The 24,541-nt window shown below is 38.4% G+C and overlaps 1 protein-coding gene across 1 annotated transcript in view; it reads right to left on the bottom strand.

Annotated features, from left to right (window-relative positions):
- The window catches only part of TEX55 (testis expressed 55), a 30,530-nt gene extending 6,463 nt beyond the window's left edge, over nt 1-24,067 (bottom strand). The window contains exons 1-4 of the mRNA XM_046658805.1: nt 22,976-24,067; nt 22,293-22,439; nt 20,203-20,265; nt 822-955 (exon numbers count right to left, since the gene is read on the bottom strand). Coding sequence (XP_046514761.1) covers nt 822-955; nt 20,203-20,265; nt 22,293-22,439; nt 22,976-24,067 — 1,436 coding nt within the window. The remainder of the gene's footprint in view (nt 1-821; nt 956-20,202; nt 20,266-22,292; nt 22,440-22,975) is intronic.
- Between the last annotated feature and the right edge of the window lie 474 nt (nt 24,068-24,541).

Below are 24,541 nucleotides of genomic sequence, written 5' to 3'. Positions count from 1 at the left end.
GGGAGCAGGATCACCTATAATCGCCACTTTGTCCCTAACAGAGCCCACAAGATCACACTTGTCCACTATAGGTTCCAGTAGAGCTATGGGTATCTTCTGCAGTCTGTCATTAGCTCACCTAGCTGTGCTACTTTTGCCCCAGGGCCTTCCCGCCTTGCGATTGCCGGTTGGGACCTCTCCACTAGTGCTGTGCAGAGGCTTTCGCTGAGGCTGCTGTAGGAACCTGGAGTTCCCCCCTGGGCTATGTAGCCATTTCACTGGAGCTCCACTCTGCCCCACTCCACTCTCATGGGATCTCTGGGAGCCCCTTGCCTCTTCTGGGACACAGCCAGAATCTGTGGGCCTGGTGGTGGCTTGTAAGCTGCTGCCTTGTGGGGAATTCTGCTCTAGGGAGTTTCATGGTGTTCCGAATGCTGGGAGGGGCCTCCCTGCCAATGGCGAGCAGAGGCCCTCCCTGCTGGGGGGGGTGCGGGACCCCGGAGCCTCCCCCCGAGCCGCAGAGCTGGGCGCTGGAGCTCCAACCCTGTCCCCAAGCATGTCCACGGGAAATCCGGGTGCCCCCTGCACTGACCCATGTGCCAGAGACCGTGGGCCCAGCAGCAGCTTGTGGTCTGGTGCTGTGCCAGGGAATCTGCCCGCCAGGAGCTTCCCTTTGTCCTGGATTCTGGGCATGGCCTCCCTGCTAAAGGCGAGCAGAGGCTTTCCCTGCCAGGGAGGTGCTGCACCCCGGAACCTCCCTGCGGGCCGCAGAGCCAGGCACTGGACCTCCAACCGTGTCCCCAAGCACGTCCACAGGAAGTCCGGACGCCCCCTGCACTGACCTGTGCGCCGGAGACCGTGGGCCCAGCAGCAGCTTGGGGTCTGGTGCCGTGCCAGGGAATCCGCCCGCCGGGAGCTTCCCTTTGTTCTGGATTCTGGGCAGGGCCTCCTGGCTAATGGCGAGCGGAGGCCTTCCCTGCCGGTGGGTGCGGGACTTTGGGGATTCCCCCTGGGCTTAGGTGTAATCGCGGGGGGCTTGAGTAGGGCTGTTGTCACCTGTTTCCACCGTCGCTCCGCTGGTGACTGCACACTTCCGCCCTTGGTGTGTGGCAATGCTATGGGGGAGTCCGCTGGAAGAGAGCCTCCTGCAGGAACTAGGCCGTCCGGGGGTCAGGGGTCGGGGGTCAGGGAGTTTTCACCTATTTCCACCTCCTCCCGGGGGGAAGTCCGTCCGCCTTCCGATGTATAGTAGTGCAAGACTCTTAGGTGTCTTGAGATGCTATCTGGATATCCTTAGGTTGGCTCCCGCCTGGCCAGCTGAGAAGCTCTGCTGCTCCCAAAGGTGGCTTTTTTCCTCTCTGGCCGGAGTTACTGCCTCTTCTGCTTTCGTCAGGACTGTCCCTTGTTGTGGGGGTTCTTTTTATCCAGTTTTCAGTTTTCAATCCAGGGTGATTCTTCCTAAAATTGTTGTAACCTGGTTGTGTTTGTGGGAGGAGGCGAGTTCAATGTCTGCTCACAGCGCCATCTTGATGAGAACTCCCTGTTTTAACCACTTTTAAGCATAAAGTTCATTAGCATTAAGTACATTCACATTATTGTGCAATAGATCTCCAGAACTTTGTATCTTGCAAAACTGAAACTTTATACCTATTAAAAAAGTCACCATTTTTCCCTCCCTCTAGTTCCTGATAACCATCATTCTACTTTCTCTTTTTATGACTTTACCTATTTTAGATATCTCATATAAGTGGAATCACACAATATTTGTGACTGGCTTATTTGTCGTCAGTTCACCCATGTTGTCGCATGTGACAGGATTTCCTTCCTTTATTTTTTTAGAGAAAGATCCACCCTGGGCTAACATCTGTTAGCCATCTCAAAGCCAATCTTCCTCTTTCTTTTCTTCTCCCCAAAGCATCAGTGCATGGCTGTATATCCTAGGTGTAAGTTCTTCTAGTTCTTCTATGTGAGCTGCCACCACAGCATGGCTACTGACATATGGGTGGTGTGGTTCTGTAACCAGGAACCAAACCAGAAGTGGAACACACTGAACTGTAACCACCAGGCCCTCTGGGCTGGCTCAAGAGTTCCTTCCTTTTTAAGGCTGGATAATATTCCATGGTATGTATGTATATACCACATTTTGTTTATCCACTCATCTATTGACTATAACATTTTAAAAATCTATTCATCACTTGATGGACATTTGCATTGTTTACATTTTTTGGTTATTATGAATGCTGCTACAAACATTCATGTACAAGGTGTTGGATGGCCATACCTTTTCAATTGCTTGAGTATATACCTAGGTACGGGTTGCTGGATCATATGATAATACAACGTTCCTTTTGGAAGAATTGCCAAACTGTTTCTCAAAGCGGCTGCACCATTTTACATTCCCACTAGCAGTGTATAAGTGTTCTAACATCTCCACATCCTTAATTATAGCTAATAATAATTAATCCTTACTAATACATTAATAAGTGTATTAACACTTATTAATAAGTGTTAATAATAATACTTATTATTGTCTGTCTTTTTGATTCTAGCCATCCTAGTGGGTGTGAGGTGGTATCTCATCATGGTTTTGATTTATATTTCTCTATGACAAATGATGTCACATTTATCTTTAAATGGAAGAGGGGAGGGGACAGGCCCAGAAAAACTGCTCGAGCAGCTTCACTTTCCTATTACTGTGAGGAGATCAGAGTGGCTGGGAAACGCAGTGAGGGAGGGTCATCAGGTTGCACAGGTAAAATCGAATACTGATACCATGGATAATAAAACTACTAAGATAATAAGAGCTGACAGTGCCAGGCACTGTTCTAAGTGCTTTTACATGTTATCTCAGTTAACAACACCTGAGACACTCACACCCCATATCTATAGGTATAGCTCCTCCTTCAGAAGCATCCTTGGAGGGTTCCTGTAAGGGAATCAAGGGAGCGCACATCTTTTGATTTCTGGTTGTTCTGACATTGACACTTATTCTGCACCACGTTTTTATCCTACATGGCCGCCCATGTCCTCTGTCAGTTTTCCTCTGAAAAGGCCATCTCTGGGTCTCTTCTTCCTCTTCTCATTAATAGCCAGTCCCACCTGGATTCTCACCTTTAGTGTTTACTCCTTGCTTGGGACTACTTCCTACCATTTAGGGACTAAGGACTGAATATACTTGTAGCTGACTGATCTACACTAGACAGTTCTTTTGGTAGAGAGCCTGAGTTGCTAAAAGTCAGGCTTGGTCTTCATTTTCTCCCTTCTCTATTCAGTCAAACACGTTCAGACAGGAGCACTGGACCATACCAAGCCCATCCTCTCTGGTCTACTTCTCCTTGTAAAAGGTCAATGTAACAGTTGTGAAACACAACACAGAAAGCCAATGAGTTGGGCTGAAGTGGCTGGTGTGGTCTGGTTTGAGGTGTTCTGCCTTAAAAAACATAAAAAGCTCTCTGGTATTAGGGCTGAAAACCAGCGAACTAACTTCAGTACTTAATTTCAGATGTTACTGATAACATCCAAGGTTTTGATCAGTAAAAATATTGTTGTCCCTTCAATCTTTGGGTTACTTTGTTCAAACAACTGATTAATTGTAACAGTCACATCACTCAAATTTTTCCCATAGGTTCACTGCAAATTTATAGCTTTCACCTCGTTTTCCCAGCCTACAATCAAAGGACAAGCTGCTAATCTGAGTGGAGAACGTTTATTGAGTCTGAGCACATGCACATTTTGTGGACAATTGGAAGAAAAACTAAACAAATTTTGAAGATATAAGCAGGAGATTTTTTAACATAATTATTAGAAAAGAAATTCAGGTATAAAAAAAAGTAGGATTTATGCATGATTGTTCAAACGGAAGCTTAATTCATTGTAATACAACCACATACTTGCATCAAGTCACCAGCGAAACAATATAAACAATCAAGTCTGCTTTAATGTTCAAGTGGAAATCAAATGAAAGGTTCAGCTCACGAAAAGAGCATCAGATGATCATCTCAGTCATGACTGCTGGGCAGATCCTCTCATACCAGACGGACCATGTTGAGGCTTTTTGCTTTTAAATACCAGTTTGACTGGTTACACATTCCATCCGATGTAGATACACTTCAGGGGCTAAAGGTGATGAGGAAGTGCCATTTGGCCTCTCCCACAGGTGTGTACAGGGTAGTATAACATGTCTGAGTTTTGCTGTAGGTTAAAAATGAGAAGAGTGCCATCTGTAGGAATAGATTAAATCACATCTACTAATGGCTGAACATAACAGGAAGGGTCAAAAGGAAAATAGTAGAAACATGTTGGAGGTATTAAGAAATAAGAGATATTACAACAATCATCTTCCATTAAAAGAGACAAAAAGTGATGTTACAAATTATTTTCCACAGGCTTTCTGATCAAAAATTTTATAGACAGCTTGGAGACATGATAGATTTGTATGCTTTAAGAGAATTGCACATAAATTGCTAATATTCTTTTCTTGATCCTCTTTGGGATTTGTGAACTTGTTATTGTTCAGTGCTTTGGAGGAATGAGCATTGACATATCAATGCATGGATAAGTATAACGTGTATATTTTTGTATGATTAGACAGAGGTATCTGTAACTATTATGTGAATTTTACAAAGATACCCTATGGATTTTTACTTAAAAATTAAGAACACATTTAGGCAGAGTCACTACCAATGACCATTCAAAAACTACTTTTCAGAGCGGCAAATTGAACAGAGTATTGATATTGATGGTCGTAAACAATGTTGAGGAGAGATTCATTCATTGTAGGTTTCAGGGTTGTCTCTGGTTTTTATCATTTCCTGTACCTGAGGAGAATGAAAAAGAATTTTTTCCACTTTCAGTTTTGGTCTACATGGGATTACCATATCTTGTGGGGTTAAAATATGTAGAAATTTAAAATACAGAAGTCCTTACATTGACCTGGTACAATAACTTAGACATTGATAGGTCAAGAATACATGTTGTAATCTCTAGGGGAACCATTAACAAATGTTAAGAGGATCATTAGGGCAGTGACCCTATTCTGTACAACACTGTAATTATAGATACACATCATATACATTTGTCAAAACCTATAGAATGTACAACACAAAGAGAGAACCCTAATATGAACCATGGACTTCTGTTAATAATAATGTGTCAATATTGGTTCATCAACTTTAAAAAACACACCACACTAAGGTAAGATGTTAATAATAGGGGAAACCTGGGGTGGGGAACGGGGGAAGGAGAAGGGAGTAAATGAGAACTCATTGTTCTTTACGCTCAAGTTTTCTATAAACTTAAAACTACTCTAAAAAATAAAGTCTATTAATTTTTAAAAATCACCTCAATGCAAAACCATCCCTCTAAAAATTAAGAGAGTATAACTTCTAATAGAGAGAAAAATGGAGTGATAAAAGAATGCAAAAAGGAGAGGAAAAGAAACGACAGATAGGACAAAGAGACAGCATATGGTAGGACAATAGACTCAAACACAACATATCTTTAATAACATCAAACATAAATGGACTAAATGCTTTAACTAAAAGCCTGTCAGATTTGAATAATGATAAAAATTATAATGGTGCTATCTGTAAGAAAGACATCTAAAACTTAAGGGCAGAGTAAAGTTAAAAGCGATGAGGATGGAAAAATATATACCATTTAAGCATTGACTAAAATAAACCTGGTATGGCAATACCAACATTGAACAGAGTAGTTAGAGTTCACGTTCTACCTCTTCATGAGAAAAAGTTCAATTTACAAGAAGGGTACAAGAATTCTAAATTCAGTGTACCTAATAACATAGCCCCAACTGCATATACACAGCATAAACTGACAGAACTATAGGAGACAGGCAAATTCACAATCATATTGGAAAACGTGAACAACATGTTTAGCAAACCTGATCTAATGGATATATTTACAACACTTCCCAATAATTGCAGAACAAATCTTTTTCAACTCCAATTAATTCCTTCACAACAATTAACCATAGGCTACGTCATAAAGCAAGTCAACATATTTCAAAGACTTGAAGTCTTGTTCCATGAGCAAAGTGCAATTGACTTAGAAATCATTAACCAAAAGGCAACTAGAAAATCCAATATTTGATCATTTATATAAATAATCTAATGTCCCCAAACCCATAAATTGAAGAAAGCATAACGAAAATTATAAACTATTTTAAACTAAACAGAGTGAAAGTAGCACATACTTATATTTATGTGATAAACTTTAAATGCATATATTATATATAAAAAAGGAAGATCTGCTTCCTACATGTAAGAGTAAGCACTTAAAAAAAATAAATCCTGTGGGGCCAGCCTGGTGGCGTAGTGGTTAAGTTTGAGCACTCCACTTCAGCGGCCTGGGGTTTGCAGGTTTGGATCCCAGGCGCAAACCTAGTACTGAATGTCAAGCCATGCTGTGGTGGCATCCCACATGAAACAGAGGAAGATTGGCACAGATGTTAGCTCAGTGCCAATCTTCCTCACACACACACAAGATCCTACAAATAACAGCTATGTACTGTGGACAAAATACAATCCCTCCCCCTTGAAAAAAGAAAAACCAAACCAAAACAAAACAAAAACCCCACAATTACCTGAAGGTTCTGGAGACTATGCAAAGATAGGCAGGTTTTGGAGGAAAGTCTAAACTTGGAGCAAGTGATCAACATGGAACGAATTCCTCATTTTTTGTACCTTTGACCCAATGACAGTCACAGCCACAGCCATAGGTGTGGCTGCTCAAGAAGGCCCAAAATTCTGATAGAAAGCCCACTGTCTTTCTGGATGGAGGAATCAGGGGAAGAAGCTGGTCAAATAAGGCCAGACGCTGAAGAGCGAGGGGGAATCCTAGAAGAAAGATGATTCCCCAGTTCTGTGTATGAACCCTGGACAAGCCTCAGGCTGACCCTTGAAGCATGCATTCACAGGACAGATTCAAAGTAGTGCAACAAAGACCTAAAGAATGGACCCAAGCTACGATCCATCAACCACAGAAGGCAAGAGAGGGCTCACAATTTGAATGTAACCACATGAACTGCCAGCTAAAACAAAAACGTCAACATTCATCAGAGGAATATGACAGAACTCAGTCTACACAACATAATATTCACACTGTCCAGAATACAATCTAAAATTTTCCTACTGACAGAAAACCTAGAAAATGCAATCCATTTTAAATGGAAAAGACCTTTACTCCTTCTTCTCTGGTTTGGATGCCTTTTATGTATCTTTCCTGACTAATTGTTCTGGCTAGGACTTCCAGTACTATGTAGAACAGAAGTGGCCAGAGTGGGAATTTTTGCCTTCTTCCTGATCTTAGAGGAAAAACTTCCAGGTTTTCAACACTGAATATGATGTTAGCTGTGGGTTTTTCATATGTGACCTTTATTTATGTTGAGGTAACTTCCTTCTATTCCTAGTTTGCTGAGAGTTTTTATCATCAAAGAGTGTTGAATTTTGTCACATGCTTTTTCTGGATCTATTGAGACAATCACATGATTTTTACCCGTTATTCTGTTAATGTTGTGTATCACTTGAATTGATTTCCATATGTTAAACGATCCTTGCATCCAAAGGATAAATCCACTTGGTCATGTGGTATGATCCTTTTAACGTGCTGTTGGATTTGTTTTGCTAGTATTTTGTTGAGGATTTTTGCATCTACGTTCATCAGGGATATTTGCCCGTAGTTTTCTTTTTCTTGTGTCTTTGGTTTTGGTATTGGTAATGCTGGCCTCACAAAATGAGATTGGAAGTGTTCCCTGCTCTAGAGTTTTTTGGAAGAGTTTGAGAAAGACTGATGTAAATTCTTCTCTAAATATTTGAGTTCACCATGAAGCCATCTGGTTCTGGGCTTTTCTTTGTTGAGAGGTTTTTGATTACTGATTCAATCTCCATACTAGTTTTAGGTCTACTCAGTATTTCTCTTTCTTCATGAGTTAGTTTTGGTAGGTTGTATGTTTCTAGGAATTTATCCATTTTCTTCTAGGTTATCCAGTTTGTTGGCATATAATGAATTGTTCATAGTATTCTTTTATCACCCATTTTATTTCTGTAGCACCAGTTGTAATGTCTCTTCTTTCACTTCCGATTTTATTTATTTGATTCTTCTCTCTTTTTCCTGAGTCTAGCTAAGGGTAACTCTTTCCTTTGTCTAACTAACTCTTAGTTCCATTATTTCTATTGTTTCTCTATTTTCTATATCATTTATTTCAGCTCTAATCTTTGTTAGTTCCTTCCTTCTGCTAACTTTGGGCTTTGTCTGTTCTTCTTTTTCTAGCTGCTTGAGATGTAAAGTTAGATTGTTTATTTGAGATCTTTCTTTTTTTTTTTTTAATGTAAGTGTTTATTGCTATGAACTTCCCTCTTAGAATTCCCTTTGCTACATTCAACAAATTTTGGCATGTTGTGTTTTCATTTTCATTTGTCTTGAGGTATTTTCTAATCTCCTGTTTGATTTCTTCTTCTACCCAAAGTTTGTTCAAAATTGGAAAAGAAAAAGTAAAACTCTTCCTGTTTGCAGATGACATGATCTTATAGAAAGCCCTTAAATACTCTACAAAAAAAAAACCCCTGATTGAACTAAGAAATGAATTAGGTAAAGTTGTAGAATGCAAAAATCAACATACAAAAATCAGCTGCATTTCTATATATTAACAACAAACTATCTGAAAAGGAAATTAGGAAAACAATCCCATTTACAACAGCACCAAAAAAAAATATTTAGGAATAAACAACTAAGGAAGTGAAAGACTTGTATATTGAAAACTATAAAATATGATAAAAAAATTAAACAAGAAAATAAATGCAAAAATATCCCATGTTCATGATTTGGAAGAATTAATATTGTTCAAATGTCCATAGTACCTAAAGCAATCTACAGATTCAATGCAATCCCTATAAAAATCCCAATGTCACACTTTTTAAAAAACAGAAATAGAAAAAAAAAACTCTAAAATTCATATAGAACCACAAAAGACCCTAATAGCCAAATTAAGCAGTAAAAAGAAGAACAAAGATGGAGGCATCACACTTCCTTTTTTCAAAATATATTACAAAACTCCAGTAATCAAAACAGTACCGTATTGGCATAAAGACAGACATATAGACCAATGGAACAGAATACAGAGCCGAGAAATAAATTCATACATACATGGCCAACTGATCTTCAACACAGGTGCCAAGAATACACAAGGGGGAAAGGATAGTCTCTTCAACAAATGGTGCTGGAAAAACTGGATATCTACATGCAAAAGAATAAAATTAGACCTTAATCTTATGCCACACACAAAAATCAACAAAATGGATTGAATATTTAAACATAAGACCTGAAACTGTAAAATTTCTAGAAAATAACACATGGGAAAAATATCATGACATTGATCTTGGCAATGATTTCACAGATATGACACCAAATACACAGGCTACAAAAACAAAAAGAGATGAGTGGGACTACACCAAACAAAAAAGCTTCTGCACAGCAAACGAAACAATCAACAGAATAAAGAGGTCCCTACAGTATGGGAGAAAATATTTGCAAATCACATATATATATATAATTATTTTGTGTGTGTGTGTGTGTGTGTGTGGGGAAGATTGGCCCTGAGCTAACACGTGTTACCAATCTTCCTGTTTTTGCTAGAGGAAGATTGTTGTTGAGCTAACATCTGTGCCCATCTTCCTCTCTTTTATGTGAGGTCCCACCACAGCATGGCTTGATAAGGGGTGCTAGTTCCATGCCTGGGATCCAAACCTGAGAACCCCGGGCTGCTGAAGCAAAGCGTGAACTCAACCACTGTGCCACCGGGCTGGCCCCAACAAATCATATATTTGATAGGAGGTTAACCTCCAAAATATGTAAGGAATTCCTTCAACTCAACAGTAAAAAACCCCAATTGCTTAATTTAAAAATGGGCTAAGGACTTGAACAGACATTTCTCCAGAGAAGACAAACAAATGGCCAGCAGATAAATGAAAAAATCCTCAATGCCACTAACAATCAGGGAAATGCAAATCAAAGCAACAATGAGATATTACCTCATACCTGTTGGGATGGCTATTATAAAAAAAAAAAAGGTACAAATGTAGGCGAGGATGTGGAGAAATTGGAAACTGTGCACACTGTTGGTGAAAATGAAAAATAGTGTAGCCACTATGGAAAACAGTATGAAGGTTCCTCAAAAAGTTAAAAATAGAACTACACATGGTCCAGCAATTCCACTTTTGAGATTGCTCTATTTATCCAAAAGAATTGAAATCAAGATCTTGAAGAGATATTAGTACTCCAATGTTCACTGCAGACTATACATAACAACCAAGATGTGAAAACAACCTAAATGTCAATCAACAGAGGAATGGATAAAGACAGTGTGGTATATATATACAGTGGAATATTATTCAGCCTTAAAAAAGAAGGAAATTCTGCAATATGTGAAAATATGGATGAATGAGGATATTATGCTAAGTGAAATAAGCCACTCATGGAAAGACAAATACTGCATCATTCCACTTATATGAGTTATCTAAAGTGTAAATTCATAGAATCAAAGAATGGAATGGTGGTTGCCAGGGGCTAGGGGGAGGGGGAAATGGGATACTAATCAATGGGTATAAAGTTTCAGTTAAGCAAGATGAATAAGTTCTAGAGATATATTATACAACACTGTACCTATAATCAACAATAACATATTATACACTTAAAAATTTGTTAAGAGGGTACTTCTCATGTTAAATGTTCTTACCACAGAAAAATATAAAAAATAAATGGAAAAAACAATCAAGAGACAGCAACTCCAAGATGACCCAATGTTGAGATTACCAGACAAGCATTTTAAAGCAGCTATTATAACTATGCTCAATGAAGTAAAGAAAAGAAGTGAAAGAAAATAAAGGAAATGCCAGAAGATAAACAGAAAATATAGAAAAAAAAAGAAATAGAAATTTTAGAACTGAAAAATAAAAATTCACCAGATGGGCTAACAGCCAAATATAGATGACAGAGGAAAGAGTCAGCGAACTTGAAAATAGAGCCAAGGAGTTATTTGATCTGGAGAGAAAGAAAACTTGAAAAATATGAAGAGAACTTCAGGGATCAGTGGTATAACATCAAAAGGTGCTAGTGTAAGGTTAATTTGAGTCTCAAAAAGAGGGGGAGAGAGAAAATGTGGCAGGAAAATATCTGAAGAAATTATGGCAGACAACTTCCCAAATTTAATGAAAGACATAAATTTACAGATTCAAGAAGCCAAGCTAACCCCCAAAAAGGTAAAGTCCAATGAGTATCATGATTAAACCCCTGGAAACTAAAGAAAAAGAGAAGATCATAAAGGCAGATAGAGAGAAGTGACATACCATGTATAGGGGAGCAACAATGTGGACCTTTCATCAGATACTGTGAAGGGTAGAGAGTAGTGAAAGCACATTTTTAAAGAGCTTAGGGAAAAAGTCAATTCAGAATTCTATATCCAGAAAAAATGTCCTACAAGAATGAAAGTGTAATAGATTTTCAGATAAAGGAAAACTAAAAGTGTTCATTGCCAGCAGTCCTGCAATACAAGAAATGGTAAAAGAAGTTTTTCAGGTTGAAGGGAAACAATTTCAGATGGAAACTTGGAAATTCACAAATGAATGAAGAACATTAGAAATAGAAATTATTTGGGTAAACGTAAAAGATTATTTTTTCCTAAGTTCCTTAAAATATACATGATTATTTAAAGCTAAAATTATATTGTTGCCTTATGGGGCTTTTCACATATGTAGAAAGTGATACCTATGACAAGATTAACCTAAAGGATAGTGGATGGGAGTAAAGGGACCTATATGATTATAAGCTTTCCTTTTTATGTGAAGTGATACAAATATTAACTTTATACTGTGAAAGGTTAGGGATATATATTGTAATCCCTAGAGCAATCACTAAAAAATACTAAGCGGTATAGCCAAAAAGCCAGTAGATAAAGTAGAAGACTAAAATTATTCAAATAATCCAAAAGAAGGCAATAAAAGCGGGGCAGAAGAATGAGAAACAGAGACAAACAGAAAATAAATAATAAAATGAGACATCTATATTCAACCATATTGATAATTAGGTTAAATGTTAATGGTCTAAACCAGGGGTTAGCAAACTTTTTCTGAAAAGAGCTGGAAAATACATATTTTAGGCATTGCAGGACATGTGAAAAAAGTCATACCAAGTAAACTGTAAGATAGGAAAGCTGGACTGGCTATGTTAATATCAGGGAATATAGACTTCAAAACAAAGACTATTACCAAGGATAAAGATGGACATTTCATAATGATAAAAAAGTCAATTAAACAGGAAGACATAATGATCATAAATGTGCATATGCCTAATAACAGAGCTTTAGAATACATGAAGGGAAAATTAACAGACTTAAAGAGAGACTAGCCAATTCCACAATCATTGTAGAAGATTTAAACACCTCTTTCTCAGCAACTGATAGAACTAAACCAGAATCCCCAGAAAAACATGGAAGATTTGAACATTATCAGTTTCCTTGATCTAATTGATATTTATAAAACACTACATCAACAACAGCAGAATACATTTTTTTTTCCAAGTGAATATGATACATTAACCAAGATGGAACCTATACTGGGCCATAAAAAAGTTTCAGTAAATTTAAAAAGATTGAAATTGTACAGAGCACAACAAAATTAAGCTGGAAATCAATAACAATAACATATCTAGAAAACCCCCAAATATTTGGAAGTTAAACAACACACTTCTAAATAAATAACTGGTCAAAGAAAAAAGTCACAAGAGAAATTAGAAAATATTTTGAATTGAATGATAATGAAAATACAACATATCAAAATTTGTGAGATGCAACTAAAGCAGTGCCTGGAGGGAAATATAGCTTTAAACGTCTAGAGGAGAAAAGAAGAAAGGTCTAAAATCAATGATCTAAGCTTTCCCCTTAAGAAGCTAGAAAAAAAGAGAAAAATAAACCAAAATTAGGAAGAGAAAAAGAGATGATAAAGATAAGTGCAAAAAATAATGAAATTGAAGATAAAGAATAGAGAATCTCAACAAAGCCAAAAGCTGTTTCTTTGAAAAGATCCACAAAATTGATTAATCTCTAGCTAGACTGATTAACAGAGCACAACTCACATGAGAAGGACTCGACTGGCCATCGTTGGCTTTGAAGATGATGAAAGGGTACCCTGAGCCAAAGAATGCAGCGGCTGGTAGAAATTGGGAATGGCTCAGCTCACAATCAGCAGGTAATGGGGACCTTGGTCCTACAAACACAGGGAACTGAATTCTGCCAGTAACCCAATGAGTAGGACACGGATTCTCCCCTTAGAGCCTCCAGAAAGGAAGAGAGCCGCCAACACCTTCATTTTAGTATGGGGAGACCTGTACCAGACTTCTGACGTTCGGAACTATAAGATAAGAAATGTGTGTCGATTTAAGCAACTAAGTTTATAATAGTTGTTACAGCATCAAGGAAAACTCATACAACACTATACACAGAAGTTACCTACACATGGATCATAGACCTAAATTTTAAAGTGAAAATGATAAATCTCCTAGAAGACAACATAGGAGAATATCTTTGCAACTTGGGTTAGATTAAGATTTCTTAGATACGACTCAAAACTCTAAAGGGAAAGGCGGATGAATCATATTTTACCAAAACTAAAAATGTGTGCTCTTTGAAAAGCATTGTAAAGAAAAATCAAAGGAAAGCTAGGCAATGAAGGAAAATATTTGCAACACATTTATCTGATAACAGACCGGTATAACCATAATATATAAAAAACATTTACAGCTCAATAGTAAAACAAAACCCTAATTTAAAAATGGATGGAAGATTTGAACAAACACTTCATAAAAGGAGATATATTAATGGCCAATAAGTACATGAAAAGCTGTTCAACATTTCTGTTCATCAGGGATATGCAAATTAAAACTACAATAAGATATTACTACACACCCACTAGAAAGGCTGAAATTAAAAAAGACAAAGCAAGATTTGGCAAAAAGAAGTGGCTGCTTTCAGATTTGGGGCAGGAAAAGTATAAGTTGTTTCTGGAGCATCTTTTGTTATAGCACCAAGCAATGAAGTGATTAAAGATTACAAGGAATGTTAAAAGTGCTAGGAGTCATCCTAAAAAAGTTCCCATTGGTTTCAAACAGGAAGATTAGAGCACCAAGAAGAATAATAACTGCAAGGATGAAATGCATGAAATATATTTAAATCTATGAGTTGGTAATAATAATAAAAAGGCTGATTACCTTTAGAGAATTCAATGAAAAATTTTTGTTATGAAAACTGGTAAATAAAGACAAAGAGTTAAGCATTTGTCCTGTTTTCCTATGTAATCTATGCCTTAGGGTAACCAAATCATTGATGAGATATATTATGGCTAATAAATAAAAAAAGAAGGATAAAATTAGAATATCACCAGTTTGCAATCCCTAATGAATTAATGGGTCGGGTGATGATCATCAGTAACTGCTTATAGAACAAAAGATCATCAGTGGCTGGATCATTATGCACCAACTGACGGAGACACACCAGAGCACCTGGGAAGTAATTTTTCCAAGATAAAAAATTGAACCTGAATTTAAAGAAAGCACTAGATGTAACTATAACTAGCAATTTGCAGAAAATATAGGGTTCAGAAGAAGATGTTAAATGACATCATTGGAAAGTAATCAGCAAAATCCAGACTGGGAAACTCTTTAGAACCAATGATCTGGTTACTTCAATAAAGAATATTATAAGAAATAAAGAGAGGGAGAGAAATGCAGGGTGAATCTTTATATGATAGATCTAGGACATTTATCGATCAGTCAGAATGTGTGGACCTTATTTTGATCCCAGTTAAAACAACAAAAAGTAGACAGTTGGTGAAATATGATCACTGACTTGTTATTTGACATTAAGGGATCGCTGAGAATATTTTAGGTCATAACAGGATTGAGGTTAGATTTTTTTTAAGTCCTTATGCTTTAGAGATATATATACTCAAATATTTACAAATAGAGTTATATTACGACTAGGATTTGTTTCAAGATAGTCTGGGGAGGAGAAGGCAGGTAAGGTATATATCAAACAAGATGGGCTATGTGATGATAGTTATTAAATAGGAGTAATGATCACACGGAGGTTAAAAATACTATTCTCTATTTTTGCATGTTGGAAATGTTCTATAATTGAGAAACATTTAAAAGTAAATAACAAAAAGGAACTCCCAGCAAATATTCTGTTCCCTGAAGGAGAAGAGAGAAAAAAGGGGATAGAAACCACATTTGAAAAACTAGTGGCTGAAAAATTTTCAAAACAGATGAAAAGCATTAAAACACAAAGTTTTGGAGCTTCTGTTTCTTCTAATGGTGACCGCGTTTTTTGCTGTCTGAAACAGCTGAAAAACAGACAACAGACTAGAAACAATTGCTTTTAAGGCAATGGATATCAGGCAACAAAGGACAGTGCTCTCTGAGAAACAGGAAAGAAATGAAATGAGCCTTATGCTCCAGCTTACTCTCTTCAGAATATTTCCTGGCCTCAGTGTAGATAAAGAGAACCCAAGAGGAACCCTGCAGACCCCTAGCTGAAGAGATGGACCCGAGAGCCTGGGGAAACCACGGCAGCTATTGTTCACAGGGCAGAGTGCTGGAGAGGAGAGAACTGCAGAGAAAGAACTCTGGAAATCTGCAGCAGGTGCCCTTCAAGTAACCCTCTGTGTACAGATCAGTGCATGGGTCTGAGGAAACTACTTGAGGCCATGGAAAGACCCAACCAGGAACAGTGCCATTAGCACCAGTTAAACTGGAGAACCTCATGAATCCTGGGCATTGGGGAAAGTACTCAAAGGGTCTTGCCTCAGTAGTGGGGAATAATTAGCCGTAGACTGAACACTGCTCTGCTCCGCTCTAAAACAATCTCAAAAGCAAAATCTGAAAGGATCAAACTGTTTCTGAGTAAATTATCTAGGTCCCAAAATAAAGCTCAAGAATACTTATAAGAATACAAAAAACTCCAGCACCTACCAAGGTTAAAGTCATAACATCTTGCACCAATCAAAAATTACCAGGTGTACACCTAAAACTAATATAATATGTCAATTATATCTCAATTAAAAAATAGTACCAAGCATATAAAGAAGAAGATTTAAAAAACCATTTTAAGTGTATTCTCTATGTTCAAAAAGTAAAGTAGAGATATCAACATTCTAGCACAAGCTAAACTTCTAGGAATGAAAACTACAAAAATTATAATGTACTTAATGAAAAATACATTGGCACTTTATTATTAATGGTACTTTAGATGTTGCAGAAGAAAAGATTAGTAAACCGGAAGACATAACAACAGATAGTATCCAAAATGATATATAGAAAGGAAAAAAGAATTTATAAAAAATGAACAGAGCATCAGTGAGTTGCGAGCCTACTTCAAGTGGCCCAGTATATGTGTAATTGGAGTTCCCAGAGGAGGGAGCTGGGACATAAAAGTGTTTGAAGAAACAGCGACTAACAAATTTCCAAATATGATAAAAACTGTAAGCCCATAGTTCCTAGAACTTCAAAGTACCACAGCACAAGAAACATGAAGAAAACTACAACAATGCCACTTTAGGTGGGAGTGTAAACTGGTCCAAATACTTTGGAAAACTTTTTTGCAGCCATCTTTTAAAGCTGAACTTATGTCAATACCCTATGACTTAGCAATTCCATTTCTAGGTATGAACCCAATAGAAATGCACGCACATATGCACCAAGAGAAAAGCACATGAATGTTCACTACAGCGATATTCATAACAATGGAAAATTGGAAACAACCAAATGTCTGATTCGGAACAGAGAATACAGAAATGAAAAGAAATGAATAATACGCACAAGATGAAGGAATCTCACAAACATAATGTCAATTGAAAGAAGACAGCCCCCAAATAGTACAGATTATCTGACTCCATTTATATAAAATCTAAAAAAGCCAAACTAATCTAGAAGTCAGAAGAGTGGTTGTTTTGTGGTGGAGAAAGGGTAATGATTGGAAATAGGTACTACATGAGATTCCGAGGAGCCTGTAACATTCTCTCTCTTAACTGGTGGTTTCATGAGTCTGTTCAGGTAGTGACAATTACTCAAACTGTACAGTTTTGATCTGCACAATTTTCTGTATGTACCCTTGAAAAGTTTTTAAAATGAAAAATAAGGATATTTTACCACATTACCAGAATAAGGGAGAAAAATTATACAATAAGGGAGAAAAATAATACAATCATTTCAATAGATATAGAAAAATAATAAAATTTAATGATTCATAATAAAAAAAAACCCTCAGAAAACAGACTAGAAGAGAACTTCCTTAACATGATTAATAGTTTCTGTAAAACACAGCAAACATCATACTTAACAGTTAAATGGGAAAAATTTTTTTTTTAAACATCAAGAGCCAGCAAGGTGAACCACTGTAGCTACATCTACTCAACATTAATTCTACTGGAGATCCAGGAAACAGAGGGCACATTTAAAATAGAAGAATTCAATAAGGGTTAATTCAAAAAGAGGCCATTTAAAAAGAATGAGGCATAGGGGAGTCACAGGAGATAATGCAATAATCCAAAGCTAGCAAAAGTTGACCTAACCTTAGGACTGAAGGTCAGGAGGAGGGAACATTATGGAATTCAGAAGCAAAGAGTCATGTAAAGTAAGATGCCTTGAGAGGAGGCGTCACTTCCAGACAACTCAAGACAGGCAGATCATAAGGGAAGAGGACAGGGAAATAAACCTAATCTCACCCTCCTTCCTCCTTCCAGTCTTCCTTCAGCGTTTCCCATCACCTTAAACCAACTGGAAGTCAGAAGGAAGGAGAGCCTACTGATCTAGTCCAAACACATTAGCTTCTGTGTAGGGTAGAGAAGAGAGGAAGGTGGATCTGAAGGGGCAAAGAGAAGATAAACAATACATGTGATATGACAAGGGAGGAAAAAAGAATAAGGATTGGAAAGGTCAAACAAAACTGTCACTACTTGCAAGCGATATGATTGTACATGCAGAATATATATTTTATATATATAAATATATATCTACAAATACATGTATCTACAAATACAAAGTATCTACAAATACATGATTAGAATTAATAAGTTGAGTCTAGCAAAGTGGCTGGATATAAAATTAATAAAAATTAGATGTATGTTTATATGCCAACAATTAGAATGTGAAACTTCAAAAGTTTCTATTTACAATAGCATCAAAGTTATAAAATACCTATGGATGAGTGCATGAAAAGATATGTAAAACCTTTATGCAAATAATAACTGTACTGGGAGAAATTAAAGACCTAGACAAATGGAGAGGATAAAGAATTGGAAATACTCACCGTTTCAAGCTGTCACTTCTCCCCAAATTGATCTACGGATTCAGTGCAATCCCAATAAAAATCTCCCCAGTGTATGCTTTTGTGCCTGTGTGTGCGCATGTGTGTGTGTGCTTGTGCAACTTGACACATAATTCTAATACTGATATATAAACGCCCAGGCCTAAGAACACCCAAGAGATATATATATATATATTTTTTATTTTTCCTTCTTCTCACCAAAGCCCCCCAGTACATAGTTGTATACTTTTTAGTTGTGGGTCCTTCTAGTTGTGGCATGTGGGACGTCACCTCAGCATGGCTAGATGAGCGGTGCTAGGTCAGTGCCCACGATCCGAACAGGCGAAATCCTGGGCTAAGGAAGTGGAGCACATGAACTTAACCACTTGGCCATGGGGCGGACCCCCAAGATATTTTTAAAGAAGAATAAGACGTGAGGACTTGCTCTCATGGATGTGGTCTTATTGTAAGGCATACTATTTAAGACAGTCTGTGTCTGAGCAAGGATAGACAAATACACTGTAGGAATCAAGTAAAGGGCAGTGTGCAAGGTACAGTTTTTTTAATATAAGGTCCTTGGTCAACTGGAAGAAAATGGAACTTGACCCCACCTCACCCCCTACACAGAATCAATTCCAGATAGATTGGATATAATATAAAAGGCAACAAACAAAATTAAAAAGCAAAAGAAAAAACCCGACAGACAAACTTCTACTAGATGATACAGGGGACTATGGTGAGGAACCTGGGCTAAGAGAGACTTGTAAAATAGGACACCAGAAGCACTAATGAGAAATAAAAAGACTGTTAAATTTGACATCAAAATTAAGAATTTTTGTTCATCAAAAGGTGCCTTTAAGAGATAAAAAGGGAAAGGAGAAAGCAGAAAAAGATACCTGCAACAAACACAATCAACAAAGAGCTGATAACCAGAATATACAGAAAACTGTTACAGAGGAGTAAAAAATTGACAAACAATACAATAGAAAAAGAAGTATTTCCAAATGGCCAATAAACAAATAGAAGATAAGCAACTGCCTTAGGAATCAGTAAAAAGCAAATTGAAACTTCAATGATTTATTATTATCCACCAAAAAAATCGCTAATGCTAAAAAGACGGATAATACTAATTGTTGGATATAAGTGGGAAGGATGTAAAACAACTGGAACTCTAATATACACTACTGCTGGGAGTGTAAACTGGTACAATCACTTTGGAACATTGTTTGAAATAATCTACTAGAGCTGAGCAAACACATATCTTATGACCCAGCAATCACTGTCTGGGTATGTACTCAAGCAAAATGTACATATATGTGCACCAAGAGACATATACACGAAAGCTCATAAGAAAATTATTGTACTAGCTGGAAACAACCTGAATGTCCACATTCATCATAGAATGCATAAACTGTGGCCTTTCATGCAGTGAATACTATACAGCAATGACAATGAACTACAGCCACACATAACAGCATGGATTTTGAGCAAGACATAATTTTGCTGATAGACATAATTTTGAGCGAAACAAATCCTTTATATGAAATTGAAAAAGCTGACAAACCTAACAAAGTGTTTCACGATTCATGTTTAGTGGTAAAATTATAAAGTGAGGAAGCCATTATCACAAATGTCAGAATCATAGTCCCTTTGTGGAGAGTAACGACTGTGAGGGAAAAGAAGGGGGTTTCTAGGATGCTGGCGATGTTTTAATTTTTTAACTTGACTGGTAGCGACAGGTATGCTCACTTCATGATAATTCACTGAGCTGTACATGCTTTGATTTGTACACCTGTATGTGTGCTATACTTTACAATCAACAGAATAAGAAAGGTTGTTCTTTCTCTCCTACTCCATACCTGGCTCAGCATAAATCTCAGGGGGTCCTCTGGTTTCTCATAGACTAAGTTTTCAGTGATCTGCTGAGAGAGAGAGAGAGAAAAAGGCGCCACATTATGGTTCCGAGTTGAGCTGGCGATGTGGTCAGGTTACACCTGAAGGCATCTTCCGTACTAACCTAACGTGTACCACAGTGGCTTACAGAAATTCACAGATCTCCACAAAGTGACAAATTACTTTCTTACTACTTATAAAATTAGGCAAATTAAGGTAAAGTTTGGAAAAATGAAAATTCAGTAATAAGGAGCAATGGATATTTTTCTAGTTTCCAAGATGAAAGAGGTAGTGAGAAAGTTTTGGAGAAAGTTACTGTTTTGAGAATTATGATCTTGCCAGACTGAGAAATCAATAAATTATTGGCTTTGAAGAAAAGTCAAAGGAAAGTATTTTGAATAAAATTTTTTAAACGCTAGTATATGATTTTACATAGAACTTTCCTTATGGTGAAAATGATATTCAGTGTTTGTAATAATAAATGAGAAAGCATATATAAAACGTGAGAGATTCACTTCCAAACTTTTGTTGTTGTTGAATAACCCCCCAAATTATAATAAAGTAAACAGAATTCTCATTTGCAGGGAATAACAATGGGGCTTTCAGAAATAAAATATTGAAGTCTGTTTAACCCACCCCCACCAATTATGTATTTCATATATGTTTCTACTGAACACACATTTGAGAACTAATTTCTCTTATAACGACATTGCATGCATAAGCATTGTTTTTCCTTGAGAGATGAAGAAAATCATTTATAAAGTGATTAGAATTCTACTTTCTTCAACAGCTTTCATCTGTCAGTTTAATAATTAGTAGTTCTTTGATTAAAGCTAGAAAATCCAGCCATTATCCCTCTCCCACAAAAGGACATTTTAAGAAGGAAAAGGCATGGAGCAGAATTAATGTAGTAAATATCACTTGTACCTATTTTATATGAGGAAACTGAGTGTCACAGAAATTAAGTAATTTTCCTCAAATCACATGCAAAGATAAGAAGTGGCGACATTAGGTTGGAGCCTTGGGCCAACAGATGGCAAAATTTGTGCTCTTTCCTCTACACTCTTCTTCTTTAGACTTCAACTTTTCCAGTTCAGAAGTTTTCATTTGAGGTGCACCATTCTTATTTTACTCCTTTCTCCCCACCAAGTTTCTTCACATGTACAGGTTATTATATATGTATATATGATTTTCTGGGTAGTAATATTATCATAAAAATAAACATGTCGGGGAAACAAAAACAATTCGCCAAACAACAGAAATTTTATAAAAGTGATAATCTCCTGGAATTCTGTATTGGCCAAGGAATGCTAGACTTTAAGGAAGGTTCCAGCCCCATATCCTGAGGTCAATAAGATTTGTAATTTCAAGAATTAGAAGCAACTTTTAACTGCTTCTTTTTTCTCCTACAGAATGTGGTTTCTTAGATGGCCACAGGTTTGTCACCTTTTGAAAGTATTATATTCCTGCCTAGAAAGCCTTTTTCTCTCCTGTTCAATTGCCAATATTTTGTCCTTCCTTCCTAGTTGGCTCAAACTTTAACCCTTAGCTAAATTTTTCCCTATCAACCAACCTACTTGATCTCTAATCCTTCTGAAGGGCTTCATATCATGATAAATATCATCCATTTAGTGTTTACCATTTACTACTTTTGGTTAATACATCCTAATGCACTTACTGCTCAATGAGATTATATCCCTTTTACAGCAAAGGCTCTTTTTTTCCCCCAAGTAATTTTATTGGAATTATAATAGTATGTAACATTGTATAATTTCAGGTGTACATTATTCTTTATCAATTCCTGAATACACTTCATCATGCTCACCCCCAGTAGTCTAATTTTTATCCATCACCATACATATGTGCCCCTTTATTCCTTTCGCTCACCTCCCCCCCCAACCCCTTTCCCCTCTGGTAACTACTAATCTGTTCTCTTTATCCATGTATTTGTTATCGTCCACATATGAAAGGCTCTTTCTTATACTTATTGAAAAAAATTTGTTTTTTACATTATAATTACTGTAAAACTCATAAAGAAAGGGATTAAGAGATTTACCTGGAATATTTGCAGAATGTGGTGCTTCTCCACGTATTGCAGTGAAATTTGATAAGGATCTTCATAGACTGTAGGAGGGAACCACCTCCTGTAAGTTTGACTGTGTACAAGAGAACTCTTTCCTTTCTGGTATTCTGAAGCATCATCCTAAAAGGGAAATATCCCCCCACAGAGTCTTTAATAAATTTAAAAGCCCCAAGAATTCTGCCGTTCTTGTTGCTATTATCAGGGGAATCCAGTGTTGATGGGATCCAAACACCAGGAGGTGGAGAAAAGACACATTATTTTGAGAGACCTGGCTGATCCTCCAGGCAATATAATGCATCTCAAGTCCTGGGAGGTACCTAGGCATCCAATCTACTTTAAATACTTTTCCCTTCACAGGCACCTCCAATTCACTCCAAATTCCTTTCCTTTGATAGGGAGGGGAAATGACTTAGTGTCTCAGAGACAGCAGCAGAACTAGGACTTGAAACCCAGGTCTCCTGAGTCCTCGTTCCTTGATCCTTCCTCAATGGCCTTAGGGTAGCAGAGAAGGCAACAAATTTCTTTACTTCTCACCCTTCTCTTGCCCTTCCTGAAATCTATAAGTCACACATATCACAACCCCCCATACCACCACCACAGGCCCCTGGCTTGGCTTCCAACCCCCGAGGTGGGTATCAAATATCCCTTTCACCTACACGCTTGGTTTCTATGGCTTGAGTTGTTTCCTGTCTGCTGACATAATCCGGTTTGGATGAGATGGAGGGAAGTCTTTGGGAAAGGGCTTGGTCTTTTGCTTGGAAATTATTGATGAATCTGCCATCAAGTGAGTCGAACACTTGCGTATCAGTTACATTTTCAGTGTCAGTTTCAGTTGAAATTTTGGAATTGCTGAGGTCTGTTTGGCTAGCCTCAAATGTACAGGGTTCTATTCTGAAGTCAGCCTCTTCGCTCTCCTTGCTGGGGCCAAATAGAGTAAATATTTCGTCGTCAGACTGGCCATGTGCTCCATAGTCAAATAGGTTGGCTTCTGTGTCATTGTCGCCTTCGTTCATAAAGTGGTCAACCTGGTCAGATTCACTGTTGTCAGCCCTGTCAACCGTCAGGTTATCAACACTGCTGTCAGCTTGGTCAGCAGCCTGTTGTTCTGCTAGCTGAACAGCTTGGGCAAACGTTGTGTGGTGAGTCTTTATAGATGCTCTGTGGTCAACCGGGGCAGGCATTGTATGGTCAATCTGTGCAGGAATTTTTCCTTGAACTAGGCCAGACAATCTGCTGTAAATCTGTTCAGAGGTGCTTTGGTTGGCCCAGCCAGACATTCTGTGGTCACTCTGTTCAGAGGCTCTTTTGCTTTCAGTCTGTCTGGACAATCTTGGTTCCATCTGTTCAGAAGTTCCTTGCTCACCTGGAACAGACATCTGGCTGTCAGTCTGTTCAGTCTCTACATGATCAGCTCGGCCAGATGCCTTGCTGTCTGTCCCTTCAGACATTCTTCGGTCAACCTGCTCAGGCACTCCATGAGCATCAACGTTAGCATAGTTGGATGCTCCGAGGTCAGCCTGATCAGATGTTCTGCGCCCAAGGTGTTCAGTTCCTTTGTAGCCAGTTTGGCCAAATATTCTGGGTTTAGCCTGGTGAGATAATCTTTGGGTAGTCTGGTCATCTGCCTCCTCTTCGTTCTGGTTCTCCCAGTTGTCTTCCTGGTCACCTGTGTGGCTGTCATTTGGGGACTTGGCTGTGCTTTCAGGTCTCAAGGATTCCCCCGGATCCTCTTCTAGAGGCCCTTCCATTTTTTGCCTCCTTCCGGGCTGGTCTGTGGTCTAGGTTGCCAGACGCTGTGGGTGGGGCGGGGCCGGGTCGTCTAGGTGACCTTCGGGGAGCGCGCGACGATGATGCCCCCGGGCTTTGTTCCGGCCTCAGCGCACGGTCTCTTCTGGGCGCGCGGGCGGCCGCCTGGCCGGGAGCGAGGTGCCCGCTGATGCCCCGGGAAGGGCTGCCTCGCTCTGGGCGCAGCCTGGAGTGCGGCGGCGGGTGACGCGCAGTGTGGACGGGAGCACAGGGGAGAGGTGATGACCACACGCTGGGCGTCAGGGCCCGGTGAATCGGTGCTCTAGGGCGGCACCCTCTTCGTTTCCTTGCGGAGGTTCACAGCGGTGTGTGTGAAATCGGCTTGTTCAGGTACCACCCCTCTAATCGACAACAGAATGTTAGTTAGCCGATAATCGATCACGCGTCCCACCACACGAGGGCCCCTGCCTGAACAG

This window comes from Equus quagga, chromosome 4 (genome assembly GCF_021613505.1).
Source record: "Equus quagga isolate Etosha38 chromosome 4, UCLA_HA_Equagga_1.0, whole genome shotgun sequence".
Lineage (NCBI taxonomy): Eukaryota > Metazoa > Chordata > Mammalia > Perissodactyla > Equidae > Equus > Equus quagga.
This window is presented reverse-complemented; position numbering and strand designations above follow the sequence as displayed.